This window comes from Triturus cristatus, chromosome 8, assembly GCF_964204655.1.
Source record: "Triturus cristatus chromosome 8, aTriCri1.1, whole genome shotgun sequence".
Taxonomy (NCBI): domain Eukaryota; kingdom Metazoa; phylum Chordata; class Amphibia; order Caudata; family Salamandridae; genus Triturus; species Triturus cristatus.
This window is the reverse complement of record NC_140591.1, coordinates 16,511,813-16,530,811: the sequence shown is the minus strand read 5'-3', so window position 1 is coordinate 16,530,811 and position 18,999 is coordinate 16,511,813. Positions and strand designations below refer to the sequence as shown.

The window sequence follows — 18,999 nt, the reverse complement described above, 5'->3', positions numbered from 1 at the left end:
TAAGTCTGGGAGAGATCTTTGCCCAACATAATGGACAACCACCTGCTCAGAGACACATTGCCGCCTATGCTAGCCGGGGTCTATCTCAGACTGAACGCGCTTATTCTCAACCGGAGAAAGAAAGCTTGACTGTAGTGTGGGCATGTAAACATGTTAATGTGTTTCTGTACGGACAGCATTCACCCTTGTTACAGATCATCAAGGATTGCTCGCCATTTAAAAAATCCAAAAGCCAAGATGCCCCCTCACATTGAGAGGTAGGGGTTGTTTCAGCGGGTGTATGATTACACTATTGTGCACAAACAAGAGAAAGATCCAAACCCCGCAAACTACTTTTCACGAGTGCTGCTATTCATCATAGCACAACGTCCAAAGCGACTGAGGCCTACATCAATTTCATGGTAAAGTCAAGTGCGCCTGCAGCTCTTTCTATTGAAGAGATTCTGGAAGCGACTAATACTGACAACAACATGATTCAGGAAATCATTACAACACAATCATGGAGGAAACAGACCTCAACCTCTTACAGATGATGTTGAGTACCAGAAATTCATGAACGGTTGTGAAGAACTTCCTGTTACCCATGATAGTGTCACACTAAGAGTGGCAAGAATAGTTTTCCCTGAAAGCCTGAGGCAACAAGTTGTTGAACTGGCACCCGAAGGACATCGTGGCATTGCTGCAACTAAAAGAGCCCTCACGGATTGAGTGTGGTTCCCGCGTCTTGACGAACAAGTTGAAAAGGAGCTTAAAGCCCGTCATATGTGTAACTTCCTGTCTCCCAAAATGACTCAACATCCAGTCAACATGTCTGATCTACCTAAGAAGGCTTGAGAAAGGACTGCTGTTGATTTCTTTGGACCTCTCAACAGCCAACATCATCTCATGGTAGTTGTCGATGAGTACTCTTGTTTTCCTCTAGTGGAAGATTTATCGTCAACCACACATGACATACTCACACAAAAGTCTGGATGACATTTTCACATGGGGTGTTCCCTCCCTTCTAAAATCTGCCAATGGTCCACCCTTCAATATGCAGAGAGTTCAAAGACTTTCTTAGTTGTTTGATCAAATATCAGAAAAGTACTTCTCTCTGGTGTTGTGGAATGATTTATGAGTCCTTTGAAAAGGGTGGTTCAGCGTGCTGCGCTGGAAGGCATTGACCTCAAATTTGCTCTGCAACCATCCCTTTGTGCCTACTGTTTCACACCTCATTCCACAACAGGAGAGCATCCTGTGAGAAGTTTGCCTGGTATATGCTGTCCACTAGTTTTAGTGTGCACCTTGCACCAGTCCCAAAAACCCTCAGTGATGATTAGGTTTAAGACAACCTATATTGAAAGCTATCCTAGTGGTAGCTATGGAGAGCAGCCTTCAGGGTAAGTCTCGAAGGAATGTAAAGCAGCTTGGTTTACCAGATTATAACCTCTTGAATGACTAAATGAAATGAGAACCACACAAGGTATATATATAAAATAAATGTATTTATTACCAAACACTCTCTAAATAACCTCTTTCTGAGATTAGAGAGCAAGACACACAATATTACAGTTGTAAAACGACAGTAAATAGCACAATATACAATGGGCCCCAAGGGGAGACCAACCATATATTAAGAAAGTGGTATAAGAACCACGACTTGACTAGACACAGTTCCTAGACTGAGCATGTAGAATCGCTGAGACCCCAAGGAACCACCCAAGGTAGTGACACAGGGGACCCACGGGGGACGTGTGTAGTGTGAGAACACAGCCGCAAGCTCCGTACAATCCTATGGGAAAGTCACTGTTGGAATTTTAGAGATTAAGGACACTTAGGCGAGGACTTGGAACAAACCCTTTTAGACTTAGAAGGTTCAAAGGCCAGCACCCACGTGAGCACCGGAGTACTTGTGTTACCTAACCCAGGGAAGCCGGCTGCATAGGTGTCAAATGGTGTCAGGAATCTTCGCTGTCTTCAATGGAGAGTTGCTGCAAAGTGCGGCTGCCGTGGAAAGGAAAAGTGTCTGGTGTGATCCAAGCCTGGATCGAAGATGTGAAGAGCCTGAAAGCAGAGGGGAGAGAGTCTGGGTCACTTGCCAGTGACCATGGGCACGATAGACGAATGCCCACCAATGTCGGGTGTTTCAGGTGCGATGAGGTGAAGCTTGACTCCACTGCCACGTGGACCAGGAGGCGTCGACAATGACCACAGTCTGCAGGCGAGCTGTCCCACGAAGGATGTCGAGTGCTGGGGGGGGGGGGGGCTGGGGGGGGGGGGGGCGGGGGGGGGGTGTCTGGATTGGATACCAACAGCCCTTGGCAACGGCAATCCACATGATGAGAGTAAAACGGCTTTGATGTGGACCAGCAAGGTCCTGTGGACTCCCCAAGCGATGGGGAGTCAGGGCACGTCTGGAGCAACCAGGTAAGCCCATTGAAAGTCAAAGTACCCTTCTCGGGGACTCACAAATCGACAGACAAGGGATTGCGAAGGGACCTCGAGAGAAATCACTAAATACCAGCCCATGGGTCACTCGAGAAGTGTAGGCCAGTAATATTCAGTGGAATCACTGCTCAGGGTATGGACTACATGTAGCCCAAAGCACAGCCTCAGGGATCGCCAAGAAGCATATGCTGCTGCAAATGTGCACGGTGTCCAGGGGTTCAGGTTGCATGGTCCCCACGAAGGCTTTGGATCTCAGGATTGCTGAGAGCATGGAACGGCCTCGGGGAAGCTTGGAAACCCACCTCCTGTGTTGTAAAGTCTTCGGAGTCCTTCAGGAGCTGCGTAGTTGCAAACCGGACAGATGTGTCTTTGGTGCCTGCCTTGCAGGGGAGTAACTCCTTTACTCCAAGGGAGATTCTTTGGTCATCCAACGTCGTGTAGATAGTAGAAGTTCTGGGATTCTGTAGCAGAGTTTCGTCCAGGTAAATCTAAAGTCCTGTAGTCAGGGGTTCCTACTTTATACCCAAGAAAGGGGTGGGACAAACTCTGGGGACCCACCTATGGGAGGGTCAGGACAGAGGGGTGGCTAAACCCATGTCCTTTGTTCAGTTTCGTGCCAGAGCAGGGGCTGGCAGCCCCTGCAACCGGTTTGAGCTGGACTATGCATAGGGACACCAAATGTGCCCCCAGTGCAGACATCAAAGCATTCTTTGAGTGCACCCACCCAGCCCCAATACACTAAAGCCTGTCTGGGAGGTGGTCACACCTTCCTGTGACAGGAAACCTATTGTCCAGCCTCCCCTGCCAGAGTTTCGTCCAGCATCAGGAGGGCAGACTTGTGTCTAAGGCTGTCAGGATCCATTTTATGATGCCAGGGTCTGTGAAACTGGTACCGGGTGTACCGGTGAAGTCATATTTCTCCCTCTAGTAGGGTGGAATCATACCTCCCCCGCCAGTTACTAGTGGGGAGATATGATTCCACGGTGTTTGACACCAAATACGACATGTTTCCATGCAGCCATTCCAAAGTTAGCATTTACCGCGAGGTTATAATGCACTTAAGAGAATACGGTTTGGCTGCATCACTAACAACCCCGGAATAAAGGTTCCGAAGGCTGCATTGGGGCTCTGCTCATGTATGGGCACCCTCTCACATAAAACCCAGCACCCTGCCTTCAGGATTGATAAGGCCTGCAATAGGGGTGACTGATAGGTTTACATGTGCAGTGATTAGGATAGATATAGGGAACCTCTATCTAAGTAAGGGGTGCATGCACCACCTTACACAGGCTGCTGTAGCAGACCTGTGGTGTCATTTTAAATGGTCTCCCAGGGTCGGCATAATACATGCTGCAGCCCCTGAGAGGCCTCTGTGGTACCTATGCCCTAGGTACATAGTATACCATATACTATGGACTTATAAGTGTACCCCAGAATCCAATCTGTGGTGTACCTAAAGTACATGCAATCAATTTAAAGAGGAAGCAGCTAGGCTGGGACCCTGGATAGCAGGGTCCCAGCCAGACTAAAGTCGAAAAACAGTGAAACATCAGCAAAACGTGGGGGTAATCATACGAAGCAGACCCTACTCTCCTACACATCCTACCACCTTGCTATTCACGAGAGCTCTTGGAACAAAGATACCTCAATGGACCACCAATCAGTCAATAGACCCTGATGAGATTTATGTCACTGACACCTCTCACATGCAAAATGAAGACCTACGCCGACATGCTCGAGACACGGTTTTCGAGAAAGTAAACCAAGTTCTTGTTAAGCAAAAGCATACACAGAAGACGAGCACTCCATGTGACGCTGAACTGCTGAGTTTTGGTGAGCAAAGCACATATCATAGCTGCTCAACAACCTGGAAAATCCATAACCAGAGACGTGTCACACTTTAAGCCTTTGCCTCGAAGTTCATCAGCTCCTGACCTTGTGAGCGAGGCAAGTCCACCTGAGGGCCCAAGTCAAGCATCTGACTTTTCTCTGGAGATGCCAGATGCGGGCACCCTCCTCCATCTCATACAACTAGATGTGGAAGGCTCTTGCGGGCACCTCAACGACTCATCGAGGATTTGTAATGTGTGTGTGTGTGTGTATTTTTTTGTACTTTTTATTTAACAAAGGGGGAGATATCATGTCCTGTGTTTATGTGCATGAAGACTCTAGTGGTCATCGGCAGACTCCTTATAAGTATTACATAATCTGATGGGTGTGGCTGGGTGTAATTCATAAAGTCTGTGACGCAGTGCGTTCAGTTAACGGTTGCATACTGAAGAATAGAGATGTGCAAACCAGAGCTCCGTGTGTGGTGTGGTCTGTTACATGCTCCCGGGCTGGGGAGTACGCTACAACAGCCAAGCACTTATATGTGCCCTAAAATAACCACAGAAACTGCTCTGCTCAGTCTGACAAGCATGCCTACTCCATGGCCCGGATTTAATACCCTTTGAAGCCTGTGAGACACAAAGCGACACCGACGCAGAGTCAACAACTCTTGAAGGTGACATGACTGCCGCGCAAAAAGCCTCTGTGTCTTGGCAGAGCTGTGGCAGTGTATGCCAAGTTTGCGTACAGGGACCGGGACAGTGTAAACACCGCTAGGATTCCACTCAACACCAGATCTACTAAAATAGAGCGACCTCATCTGTGTAAAATACTAGAACCTGCCTCAACAGGACTGGAACCAAAATGGCGTCTCTGCTGCAGCTTCAAGAAGCAGATAGCTTCACAAATGAACACAAGACAGATAGGGGCAAACAGGGACAGCCTGGGACAAACTGAGGCAGAAAGATAGGGACTAACAGGTTGGAAGAAAGAGAGACAGATTGGAACAAACTGAGGCAGAAAGATAAGGACAAACTGAGGCAGAAAGATAGGGACAGACTGGAAGAAATAGAGGCAAACAGACTGGGACAAACTAAGGCAGAAAGATAGGGACAAACTGAGGCAGAAAGATAGGGACAAACGGACTGAAAGAATTAGAGACAAACAGACTGGGACAAACTGAGGTAGAAAGATAGGGAGGGACAAACTGAGGCAGAAAGATAGGGACAAACAGACTGGAAGAAATAGAGGCAAACAGACTGGGACAAACTGAGGCAGAAAGATAGGGACAAACTGACGCAGAAAGATAGGGACAAACAGACTGGAAGAATTAGAGACAAACAGACTGGGACAAACTGAGGTAGAAAGAAAGGGACTGTGAGAAGGTGGCCTGATGTATGCTGTCCACTAGTTCTAGTGGGCACCTTGTATCAGTCCAAACAACCCCTTATGGTGATAGGTTAAAGACAACCTTTATTGAAACCTATCCTAGTAGTAGCTATGGAGAGCAGCCTTCAGGCTAAGTCTTGAAGGAATGCAGCTTGTTTCACCAGTCTATAATCTCTTGAATGATCAAATGAAAGGACAACCACACCAGGTATATATTCAAAATATATGTATTTAGGATAAAACACACCCCTCTAGCATCTTTATGAGAATGGAGCTCGAAGTACTTAATTTACAAGTTAGCAATCAACAGTAATAGCACAAATACACGTTTGGGCCCTAGGGGCGGACAAAACCATATACCAAAAAAGTGGTATAAGAACCACGACTGAACTAGACACAAGGCCTAGAGCCTGTAGAATCGCTGGGACCCCAAGGAACCACCCAAGGTAGTGACACAGGGGACCCAAGGGGACTGTGTGCAGTGTGTAAACACAACCGCGGGTTCCCGCTAGCTTCTATGGGCAATGTCGCGGTTGGAAATTTAAAGATTAGGGACACTTAAAATCGAGTCAGGACCAAACCCTTTTGGACTTAAGAAGTTCTAGGGCTAGCACCCACGGGAGCACTGGAGTACTCGAGTTACCTCACCCAGGGAAGCCGGGAGCATAGGTGTCTTTTGGTGTCAGGTCACGTCGTCGATTACAATGGAAGATGGCGAAGAACTGCTGCTGCCCTGAAGAGAAGTGTCCAAAGAGATCCAAGCCTGGATCTAGGATGGAAGGAACCTGAAAGCAGAGGGGACAGAGTCTGGGTCACTTGCCAGTGACCGAGGGCAGGATGGAGCAATGCCCACAGATGTCGGGTGCTTCAGGTGAGTTGATGGGTGTCTTGACTCCTCAGCCACGAGGTCCAGGAGGCACCAACGATGACCAGGAGCTGGATTCGAGCTGTCCCACAAAGTCTGTCGAGTGCTGCGGTGTCGGTGACCAGATTGGACCCAACAAGCCTTGGCAATGGCAAGTCACTGGAAATCAGAGAAAGGACTGCGGTTCAGACCAGCAAGGTCTGAGGGACTCACCCAGTGAGGGTAAGTCGAGGCACGTCTGGTGCAACCAGGAAGCAAAAGTAGAAGATGAGTTGCCTTTGTGGGGACCTGCTAGCCAACAGGCTACCAATCGCGAAGGAGCCTCGAGCGGTCGCACTTGAAACTGGCCCACGGGTCACTCGTGGAGTGGAGGCCAACAATCCTCGGTGCAGGAGGTGCTCAAGGCTGGGGCTACTCGGAACCCAACGCACAACTTCGAGGAGGTCCAGGAAGATAGTGTTGCTGCAAAGGTTCACGATGTCCAGGGGTCACGGTTCCACGTCACCCACGATAGCCACGGGCCTCAACTTTGCTGTGCACTCAGGGTAGCCTCGGGGAAGTCTGGAAATCCACCTCTGGTGATGCAAAGACTTTGGTGTGCGGTGTGAGCTTCAGCGATACAGACCGGTCAGTTGCTTCTTTGGTGCCTGCCAAGCAGGGGCGTCACTCCTTGACCCCAATGGAGATTCCTTCAAGTCTTCTAGTCAAAGTAGAATGTCGAAGGTCCAGGATATATATTGCAGAGTTTTGTCGAGGGTAATCTAAAGTCACGAGGACTGGATTCCCATACTTACACTAAGTTTGGGGGTTGGACATACTCTAGGGACCCACCTATGGGAGGGTTTGGAAAGAGGGTTGGTTACACCCATTTCCTTTGTCCAGTTTTGCGACAGAGCAGGGGCAGGTAGCCCCTGCAACCGGTTTGAACTGGACTATGCACAGGGACACCAAGTGTGCCCCCAGTGCAGGACTTCAAAGCACCAGAGAGTGCTCCCCCCAGTCCCAATACACATCTGCCTGTCTGGGGAGGTGGTTACACCTCTCTGGGACAGGAAACCTATTGTCCAGGCCTCCCCTGCCGGAGTTTCGGTCAGCAGCAGGAGGCCAGACCCGTGTCTGTGGCAGAGGCATCCATTTTGTGATGCCAGGGCTCAAGAAAGCCCTACCGGGTTAGACCAGTGTGAACATGTCTCTCCCTCGAGAAGGGTGGAATGCTATCCCCGCCGCCAGAACTGGCGGGAGGGTAGTATTCCAAAGTGTTTGACACCAAACACAACATGTTTCCGTGCAGCCATCCCAAAATTAGCATTTACCGCAAGGTTATAATGCACTTAAGAGTATATGGTCAGGCTGCACCACAAACAGCATCAGAGGAGGTACTCCGAACGCTGCAGAGGGACTCTGCTCATGCAGGGGCACCCTCTCACATAAACACCAAGCACTCTGCCTTCAGGATTGTTAAGGCCTGCCATAGGAGTGACTTATAGGTTTTATATGTGTGTGCAATGATAGTGATATAGGTAGCCTATACCACTGTAAGGGGTGCAAGCACACCCTTACCCAGGCTGCAGTAGCAGGCCTGTGGTGCCATTTTGGAGTGCTTCCCAGGGGTGGCATAATACATGCTTCAGCCCCTGGTAGGCCTCTGAGGTACCTATGCCCTAGGTACATAGTATACCATATACTAGGGGCTTATAAGGCACTCCAGAATCCAATTAGATATGTACCTAATGTACATGCAAACCATTTTAGGGAGGAAGCAGCTAGGCTGTGGTCTTGATTAGCAGGGCCACAGCCAGACTAAGGTCGAAAAACTGTGAAACACCAGCAAAAGGTGGGGGTACCCATGTGAAGCAGATCCTACTCTACTACACAACCCCCCCCAACGCAGGGACATTAAACAAACCTTGACCAGTTGAGTCTTCATGTTCTAAGTGGAAATACCTAGAGAGTCCATCTGTATTGGCATGGTTACGCCCAGGTCTATGTTCCACTGTAAAGTCCATCCCTTGTAGGGAAATGGACCACCTAAGCAGTTTGGGGTTTTCACCCTTCATTTGTTTTAGCCATAAGAGGGGCTTATGGTCTGTCTGACAAGGAAGTGAGTACCAAACAAGTATGGCCTCAACTTCTTCAGAGCCCAAACCACAGCAAAGGCCTCCCTCTCAATGGCTGACCAACGTTTCTCTCTAGGGGTCAGCCTTCTGCTTATGAAAGCTACTGGCTGATCCTGACCTTCACCATTCAATTGTGACAGTACAGCCCCTACCCCCAATTGAGATGCATCTGTTTGGACAATGAACTTCTTGGAGTAGTCAGGACTCTGCAGAATGGGAGCAGTACACATGGCCTGCTTCAGGTAATCAAATGCCTTTTGACAGCTAGCTGTCCACTGAACCTTTTTGGGCATCTTTTTAGAAGTTAAGTCATTCAAGGGTGTCACTATTGATCCATACCCATTGACAAATCTCCTATAGTACCCAGTCAGGCCTAAGAATGGTTGAACCTGGCCTCCACCTACAAGGTGGCCCAGGTACACAACCTGACTCTGCCCTATCTGGCACTTAGTAGCCTTGATAGTTAGGCCTGTTGTTTGCAGGGCCTCCAAAACATTCCTCAGGTGGACCAGGTGATCCTCCCAGGTGGAGCTAAAGACAGCAATGTCATCTAGATATGCTTCACTATAGTCTTCCAGGTCTGTAAGGGCTTGATTCACCAACCTTTGGAAAGTGGCAGGTGCATTCTTCAAACCAATGGGCATTACCACAAATTGATAGTGCCCACTAGGGGTAGAGAATGCTGTCTTTGGCTTTGCATCATCAGCTAGTCTGATCTGCCAGTAGCCAGCTGTCAGGTCAAATGTGCTCAGAAACTTGGCTGAGGCCAAAGTATCTATTAGCTCGTTTGCCCTGGGGATGGGATGGGCATCAGTCCTAGTGACTGCATTGAGACCCCTATATTCTACACAACACCTCATCTCTCTTTTCCCACCCCTGGTGTAAGGTTTAGGTACCAGGACTACTGGGCTAGGCCAAGGGCTAACTGAGGGTTCAATCACACCCAAATCCAACATCTTTTGGACTTCTGTCCTTATACAGTCCCGGACATGGTCAGGATGCCTGTAGATCTTATTCTTCACAGGTAGACTGTCCTCAGTGTCCACTTCATGAGTGCACCAGGTGGTCTGACTTGGAGTCAGTGAAAACATGTCTAAACTGGCTGAGAAGGTTTCTGCAGCCAGTTTGCTGTTGGGCAGTGAGGCTGCCTGCCAAGGCTACACCATCAACTGACCCATCATCAGGGTTCTGAGAAAGCAGGTCAGGAAGTGGGTCACTCTCTTCCTCCTGTCCTTCATCAGTAGCCATGAGCAAGCCGATGTCTGCCCTGTCAACATATGGTTTAAGTCTGTTGACATGAAGTACCCTATGGGGAGTCCTAGGGGTTCCAAGGTCTACCAAGTATGTAACCTCCCCTTTTTGTTCAACAATGGTATGGGGGCCACTCCATTTGTCCTGGAGGGCTGCTGGGGCCACAGGCTCCAACACCCACACCTTCTGTCCTGGCTGGTACACAGCCAGTACAGCCTTTTGGTCATGCCAGGCTTTTTGCAGTTCCTGGCTAGCCTCAAGGTTTTTGTTTGCCTTTTTCATGTACTCAGCCGTCCTGGAGCGGAGACCAAGTACATAGTCCACTATGTCTTGCTTTGGGGGCTTGAGAGGTAACTCCCATCCTTCCTTCACCAAACACAATGGACCCCTGACAGGGTGTCCAAACAAAAGTTCAAATGGCCTGTAACCAACCCCCTTTTGAGGCACCTCCCTGTATGCAAATAAAAGGCAGGGCAAGAGTAGGTCCCATTTTTGCCTAAGCTTCTCTGGGAGTCCTGTAATCATGCCCTTTAAGGTTTTGTTGAATCTCTCAACTAAACCATTGCATTGTGGGTGATAGGGTGTGGTGAACCTATAGTTCACTCCACAGTCCTTCCACATAGCAGTCAAGTAACTAGACATGAAGTTTGCACCCCTGTCAGATACTACCTCCTTAGGAAAGCCTACTCTTGAGAACACACCCAAGAGAGCTCTTGCCACCACAGGTGCTGCAGTGGTCCTTAGGGGAATTGCCTCTGGGTACCTGGTGGCATGATCCACCACCACCAGTATGAATATGTGCCCAGATGCTGTTTGGGGATCCATGGGACCAACAATGTCAAGCCCTACCTTTTCAAAGGGCACCCCCACCACAGGTAGTGGTATCAGGGGGGCCTTTGTAGTGCCACCTGCTTTTCCACTGACTTGGCAGGTTACACAGGAGCGACAAAACTCCTTTGTGTCCTCAGACATGTGGGGCCAGTGAAAGTGAAGGACAATTCTGTCCCAAGTCTTGTTCTGGCCTAGGTGTCCTGCTAGGGGAATATCATGGGCTAGTGTCAATAGGAAACCCCTAAACTTCAGAGGTATAACCAACCTCCTGGATGCACCAGCCTTAGGGTCTCTACTCTCTGAGTAAAGGAGTCCATCATCCCAATAAATGTTATGGGTGCCACTAGCATTCCCAGGAGCCTCATCAGCAGCTTGCTTTCTGAGGGGTTCAAGAGAGGGGCAGGTTTTCTGCTCCTGGCTCAGATCAGACCTGGAAGGGCCCACTGTCCCCAAGAACTCAACCTGGTCAGGTTCAAGCTCCTCTGGGACAGTTCCTTCTTCAGGTTCAAGATCATCTCCCTGAAGAGACTGATCAGCATTCTGAGTCAGGTGGGAAGGCTCTGCCTTAACCCTACTGCTCCTCTTCTTGTGAGGCACCTGGTCCATTATTCCAGAATCCAGGGCCTGTTCAGCTTTAGACATTTTTACCTGTGACCTAGTAACAGCAAACACATGAGCAGGGATCCCTAACATTTCTGCATGTGTCCTGAGCTCCACTTCAGCCCAAGCTGGAGTCTCTAGATCATTGGCAAGCAAGCACTGTACTGGTAGGTCTGCACTTACCACAACCTTCTTAAGCCCAGTTACTCCACTCCCTAGGAGAAGTTAACAAGTGCCAGAGAATGGTCTGTTATGACATTACTAGCATTGGTCACTTGGTACATTTCACCAAGTATAATCTGCCCAGGATCCACAAGATCATTTGTCACCAGTGTGACACTTGCTCCTGTGTCCCTGAATGCCCAAGCTTCTACTCCATTTATCAAAGGCTTTTGTCTGTATTTGCCCAGATTACTGGGACTCACACAGGGGGACATATCCATGCACCCATAACAGACAAGCACAGCCTGAGTTGGAACTCTGACTAGGCCAGAGTCCATCTCAGAACCCAGGGTCAACCCTACTACACCCTTATTCTGAACATTGCCACCACCTATTGTAGCTGTACTAGGGGGAGCAGTTGCCTTAGGGGCAATGGTGGCTGGAGTAGATTCCTTGGCCTTGGTGCAGTCACTGGTCCAGTGAGTTTCTGCTTACAGATTTAGCACCAAGGTTTATTTTGGCCTTTACCCTTACTTGACTGTGACTCCCCATTAGTGGAAGATTTTTTTGGCCCTTGAGAAGACTTCTGGTCTTTTCCCTTGTCCCCACCCTTGTCAGGGTTCTTAGAATCCTTCTTCTTTGGATCACCACCTTGGTTCTGTACCTTCTGCCTCACCCTGGTTCCGACCCATTTGTCTGCCTTCTTTCCCAATTCTTGGGGAGAGGTCAGATCAGAGTCTACCAGGTACTGGTGCAACAGCTGATTTTGACAGTTATTAAGAATCTGCTCCCTCATTATCAGATTGTACAATCCTATGAGTTCATACACTTTACTGCCCAATAACCAACCTTCCAGAGCCTTATCGGCACAGTCAACAAAGTCAACCCAGTCTTGATTTTGTGCTTTTTTGGGTATCTCTGAACTTTAACCTGTATTGTTCAGTGGTTAGGCCAAACCCATCTATCAGTGCACTTTTCAAGACCTGGTAATCATCAGCATCCTCTTCTCTTACAGTGAGGAGCTTGTCTCTACCTTTGTCTGCAAAGGAGAGCCATAAGATTGCTGCCCACTGACCTTGAGGGACCTTCTGTACTTTACAGGCCTTCTCCAAGGCAGTTATCCATTTGTGGATGTCATCCCCACTCTGGTAGGGAGGGGCACTCTTACTTAGGTTTCTATGGTCATAAGACCTCTCCCTATCTCTAGGGAAATAGCTGCCACCAAGGGACTCTAGTCCCTACTTTTTACTAGCTCTGTAGATCTCTAGGGCTTCCCTATCTAAGGCCATCTGCTGCTTTCTGAGGTTGAACTGGTCTTGCGCATACTTCAGCAGTCTCGCTCTCTTCTTCCTGGGAGGTTTCCCTCCCTCTGTGAGAAGAGACAAAGGTCCCTATAGAGGAGTTAGATTGGACAGATCCCCTTGACAGAGATCTATCCCTTCGATCCCTACTTTCAACTCTACCTGGAGGAATAAATGAAGGAGCATTGTTGTCATCCTCCTCATCCTCATCCAGGAGAGCTGGGTTCACCAGATTCTGATCATTGTCATCAGTCTGGTCAGCATTAGAGTTAGGGTCAGGGGAGTTTCCACCCCTAGGCCCACCCTCACCTGCTGCCCCACCCACACCGCCTACCCCATCAGAACCACTAGGTCCTGGGAGATCATTAAGCTTCAGTATCTTTTTGAGATGCTGGGTGGTTGGGCTTTTGCCTGTCTTCAGCTCCCTAATGGAACATAAGGCCATAAGAACATAAGCTGAGCAAACGAGAGATCCTCATGTCTATAGGGGAGGAGCTCACGGGCTCCTGGCAGGGACCCACTGGTTCCTGGCTGGTTAGACATTACTAACGTGGTGTGGTGTATTGCACTAACTACACTAGTGTGGCCTACTAAACTCTCTTGAGTTGTCTAAAGGGTGTGCTATCCCTTAACACACAACTCTAAGTTAAGTAGAACTTACTGTAGCTGAACTTGATATTATATGTACCTTAGGTACCTTTAGTGGTTTTCAGTTGATCAATTCAATTGAGATTATCTGGTAAAACAATAGCAAACTGGAATCCCACACACTGCACACCAATGTGAGAAGGTGGTCTGATATATGCTGTCCACTAGTTCTAGTGGGCCCCTTATATCAGTCCAAACAACCCCTTATGGTGATAGGTTAAAGACAACCTTTATTGAAAGCTATCCTAGTGGTAGCTATGGAGAGCAGCCTTCAGGCTAAGTCTTGAAGGAATGTAAAGCAGCTTGTTTTACCAGTCTATAATCTCTTGAATGATCAAATGAAAGGACAACCACACCAGGTGTATATTCAAAATATATGTATTTAGGATAAAACACACCCCTCTAGTCTCTTTATGAGACTGCAGTTCGAAGTACTTAATTTACAAGTTAGCAATCAACAGTAATAGCACAAATACACGTTTGGGCCCTAGGGGCGGATCAAACCATATACCAAAAAAGTGATATAAGAACCACGACTGAACTAGACACAAGGCCTAGAGCCAGTAAAATCACTGGGACCCCAAGGAACCACGCAAGGTAGTGCCACAGGGGACCCACGGGGACTGTGTGCAGTGTGTAAACGCAACCGCGGGTTCCCGCTAGCTTCTATGGGCAATGTCGCGGTTGGAAATTTAAAGATTAGGGACACTTAGAATCAAGTCAGGACCAAACCCTTTTGGACTTAGGAAGTTCTAGGGCTAGCACCCAAGGGAGCACCGGAGTACTCCAGTTACCTTACCCGGGGAAGCCGGGTGCATAGGTGTCTTTTGGTGTCGGGTCGCGTCGTCGATTACAATGGAAGCTGGCGAAGAACTGCTGCTGCCGTGAAGAGGCGAAGTGTCCGAAGAGATCCAAGCCTGGATCTAGGATGGAAGGAACCTGAAAGCAGAGGGGACAGAGTCTGGGTCACTTGCCAGTGACTGAGGGCAGGATGGACCAATGCCCACAGATGTCGGGTGCTTCAGGTGAGTTGATGGGTGTCTTGACTCTTCAGCCACGAGGTCCAGGAGGCGCCGATGATAACCAGGAGCTGGATTCGAGCTGCCCCACATAGTCTGTTGAGTGCTGCGGTGTCGGTGACCAGATTGGACCCAACAAGCCTTGGCAACGGCAAGTTACTGGAAATCAGAGAAAGTACTGCGGTGCAGACCAGGAAGGTCTGAGGGACTCACCCAGCGAGGGTAAGTCGGGGCACGTCTGGAGCAACCAGGAAAGCCCAAGTAGAAGAGGAGTTGCCTTCGTGGGGACCTACTAGCCAACAGGCTAGCGATCGCGAAGGAGCCTCAAGCGGTCGCACTTGAAACTGGCCCACGGGTCACTCGTGGAGTGGAGGCCAGCAATCTTCGGTGCAGGAGGTGCTCAAGGTTGGGGCTACTCGGAGTCCAAAGCACAACTTTGAGGAGGACCAGGAAGATAGTGTTGCTGCAAAAGTTCACGGTGTCCAGGGGTCACGGTTCCACATCACCCACGATAGCCACGGGCCTCAGCTTTGCTGTGGACTCAGGGTAGCCTCGGTGTAGTCTGGAAATCCACCTGTGGTGATGCAAAGACTTCGGCGTCCGGCCGGAGCTTCAGCAATGCAGGCCGGCCAGTTGCTTCTTTGGTGCCTGCCAAGCAGGGGAGTCACTCCTTGACCCCAAGGGAGATTTCTTCAGTCTTCTAGTCAAAGTAGAACGTCGAAGGTCCAGGATATATATTGCAGAGTTTTGTCCGGGGTAAGCTAAAGTCACGAGGACTGGGTTCCCATACTTATACTAAGTTTGGGGGTTGGACATACTCTAGGGACCCACCTATGGGAGGGTTTGGAAAGAGGGGTGGTTACACCCATTTCCTTTATCCAGTTTCATGGCCAGAGCAGGGGCAGGTAGCCCCTGCAACCGGTTTGAACTGGACTATGCACAGGGACACCAAGTGTGCCCCCAATGCAGGATTTCAAAGCACCAGAGAGCGCTCCCGCCCAGCCCCAATACACCTCTGCCTGTCTGGGGAGGTGGTTACACCTCCCTGTTACACCTCCCTGGACAGGAAAGCTATTGTCCAGGCCTCCCCTGCCGGAGTTTCGGTCAGCAGCAGGAGGCCAGACCCGTGTCTGTGCCAGAGGCATCCATTTTGTGATGCCAAGGCTGAAGAAAGTCCTACCGGGTTAGACCAGTGTGAACATGTCTCTCCCTCTAGAAGGGTGGAATGCTACCCCCGCCGCCAGAACTGTATTCCAAAGCATTTGACACCAAATACGACATGTTTCCGTGCAGCCATCCCAAAGTTAGCATTTACTGCGAGGTTATAATGCACTTAAGAGTATATGGTCAGGCTGCACCACAAACAGCATCAGAGGAGGTACTCCGAATGCTGCAGAGGGGCTCTGCTCATGCAAGGCCACCCTTTCACATAAAAACCAAGCACTCTGCCTTCAGGATTTTTAAGGCCTGCCACAGGAGTGACTTATAGGTTTTATAGGTGTGTGCAATGGTAGTGATATAGGTAGCCTATAACACTGTAAGGGGTACAAGCACACCCTTACCCAGGCTGCAGTAGCAGACCTGTGGTGCCATTTTGGAATGCTTCCCAGGGGTGGCATAGTACATGCTTCAGCCCCTGGTAGGCCTCTGAGGTACCTATGCCCTAGGTACATAGTATACCATATATTAGGGGCTTATAAGGCACTCCAGAATCCAATTAGATATGTACCTAATGTACATGCAAACCATTTTAGGGAGGAAGCAGCTAGGCTGTGGTCTTGATTAGCAGGGCCACAGCCAGACTAAGGTCGAAAAACAGTGAAACACCAGCAAAAAGTGGGGGTACCCATGTGAAGCAGATCCTACTCTCCTACAGGGACAAACTGAGGCAGAAAGATAGGGACAAACAGACTGAAACAAACAGAAATATGGAAGAAATAGAGGCAAACAGATATGGACAAACTGAGGAAGAAAGATAGGGCCAAACAGACTGGAAGAAACAGACACACAGACTGAAACAAACTGAGGCAGAAAGATAGGGACAAACCGATTGTAATAAATAGAGGCAAACAGATATGGACAAACTGAGAAAGAAAGATAGGGACACACAGCCTGAAAGCAACAGAGACAAACAGACTGGAACAAACCGAGGCAGAAAGATAGGGACACACAGCCCGAAAGCAACAGAGACAAACAGACTGGAACAAACTGAGGCAGAAAAATAGGGGCAAGCAGGGGATGACTGGGAAAAACTGAGGCAGAAAGATAGGGACACACAGGGGCAGACCGGGGCAAACTGAGGCAGAAATAAAACGACATGTAAGGACAGACTCGGACCAACGGAGGCAGAAAGATAGGGACAAGGAAGGACAAACACGTTGCGACAAACAGGGGCAGAAATATAGCAACAAACAGGGGCATAAAGAAAGGGACAAACAGGGGTAGACCGAGACAAACTGAGGCAGAAAGATAGGGACAAACTGAGGCAGAAAGATAAGGACATACGGACTGGAACAAACAGAAACAAACAGACTGGGAAAAACTGAGCCAGAAAGATAGGGATGAGCAGGGAAACACATACTGTGACAAAGTGAGGCAGAAAGACAGCAACAAACAGGAACCGAAAGATAGGGACAACCAGGGACAGACTGACACAAACTGAAGAAGAAAGATATGAATAAACTGGAGCAGACTGGGACAACTGGGGCAGAAAGATAGGGACAAACAGAGTGAAAAAACTGAGGCAGAAACACAGCGACAAACAGGAGCAGACTAGAACAAACTGAGACAGAAAAATAGGGACAAAGAGGAACAAGCTGAGAAAAGTGAGGAAGAGAGGCAGGGGCCAAACATGGAAAGGCTGAGAAAACTAGACAGAGAATAATTCAGCGAGAGACAAACAGGGAAAAAACAGACAGGAAGAAAAAGGCCAAGGGGTATTGAGAGACAGCGCGACAGGCGGAGGCGCTTAAAGTACAGACAGACAGCCCCACAGACAGGCGGCCCCCTCACCTTGTTGTGGAGGTAGGTCTCCAGCTCTTCCTCAGTGACGCCTCTCATGGCCTGGCGCTCCTTCGACCCAAACATCGGCTCTGCCTGCGGGGCTGGGGCCTTGGAAGAGCCGGACACACGGCCGGGCGCTGCACAGCCGGGCACGCAGCCCTAGCTCCTCGCTCAGGCTTCTAACAGTGAAGACAGAAAGAGCCCGGTTGAGGGTTCGAGGATGCACCACGCCTGGCCAGGTGGCCCCCCTTGAGACTCTCACCCCAGCCTGGGACGGTGCTGCTCTCACAGAGGCCTCTCGGAGCTCACTCCCTCTTCTCTCCCTACAACCTTCTGCTCAGTTTGTCACTCTCTTCACTTTCTTTCTTCTTCCTGCCTCACTGTTGCTTACTTATGTTTAGCCTCTTGCCCTCCTGATCTCCGTTTTCTCGCTCTGGTAATACTTTCTCCCCTCTCTGCTCTTTTTACTCTCTCCCTCTTTCTATCCATCTTTCTCTCCCTCTCTCCATTCTCTCTGCCTTCCCCTCTTACCGTCCCTGCGTTTTCTCCCTCTCTTTCTATATTCTCCTTCTTTCTCTCCTCGTCGTCCTCTCCTTATTTATCTCTGATGTATGTTTTGTTTCTAGCTCTGGATTCTGTTCTGCCACTGCCGTGTCAATTCCAGTATCTTAGTTTTCGCTGGATCGTTATTTTCTTTCTAACCATTTTCTTCTTTTGCATTCGCTGCTTTCTTCGCCTGCCTCCTTTCCGCTCTCTTTGTCTTGTTCTCCTTTGAGTTTGAACTATATTTTTCACAATCTTACTCACAATGCCACTTACCTTACCTTTTCTCCTCTTCTCACGATCTTGCGTCTTTCTCTAGTTGATCTTCTTTTTCTCCTTATTTCCTTCTTTCTTTCGCTTCAAATCTTTTCTTTTTCTCCTGTCTTACTTCTCTCTCACTTTCTCTTCTTTGTTCCGTTCTTACTTCACTGCCCTTTCTTTAGCTGTTCTCTTTCACTATCTTTTGTTATCTATATTTTTCTGCGATTCTTGTATTCCATCCCTTTCTGTTTCTGCCTCCCTGTCTTTGTTTCTTTCTCCTTTTCTTTCCTTTTTTGTGCCCCCCTCCCCCTTACCTGTGGCTGTGCTGACAGTAAACAGCGCGCTCACCTTGCCCCGGCCGCAGTCAGCCCCGTCTCTTTACAGTAAACAGGCCACAGGCAGACTTTACTGCTCTCGGACTCCCGGGGTGTCATGGGAAGTCGAGGTAATCAATTGCTTCGATTGGTTCCGATCGCTGCTGCTCCAGTTCACACACAGACAGGCCCAGGCGGTTGCAACGGCCTGTCCCAGCATGCAGTGCGCACAGATTCCACCCTAGCACACAGAGCTGCTGACTTTGGAACTGGGGATGCAGGTTCGAGTCTCGGCGTCGGCTCAACATCCTGTGATTCTGGGCAAATCACTTAATCTCCCCGTGCCTAACAAAATGGAATGTGTCCTTGTGTAAGTAAATGGTGCTCACGTAAAGCGCTCCAATACCTTCGGGTAGAGTTCCCGCTATAAAACTGCAA

At 49.1% G+C, this 18,999-nt stretch overlaps 1 protein-coding gene across 2 annotated transcripts in view; it reads right to left on the bottom strand.

Annotated features, from left to right (window-relative positions):
* MAB21L3 (mab-21 like 3) overlaps window positions 1-18,715 on the bottom strand; it is a 182,637-nt gene extending 163,922 nt beyond the window's left edge. For both annotated transcript variants that reach the window (XM_085620744.1, XM_085620745.1), the window contains exons 1-2: window positions 18,596-18,715; window positions 17,453-17,622 (exon numbers count right to left, since the gene is read on the bottom strand). In XM_085620744.1, the coding sequence (XP_085476870.1) occupies window positions 17,453-17,527 (75 nt within the window). In that variant the 5' untranslated portion in view covers window positions 17,528-17,622; window positions 18,596-18,715. The remainder of the gene's footprint in view (window positions 1-17,452; window positions 17,623-18,595) is intronic.
* Between the last annotated feature and the right edge of the window lie 284 nt (window positions 18,716-18,999).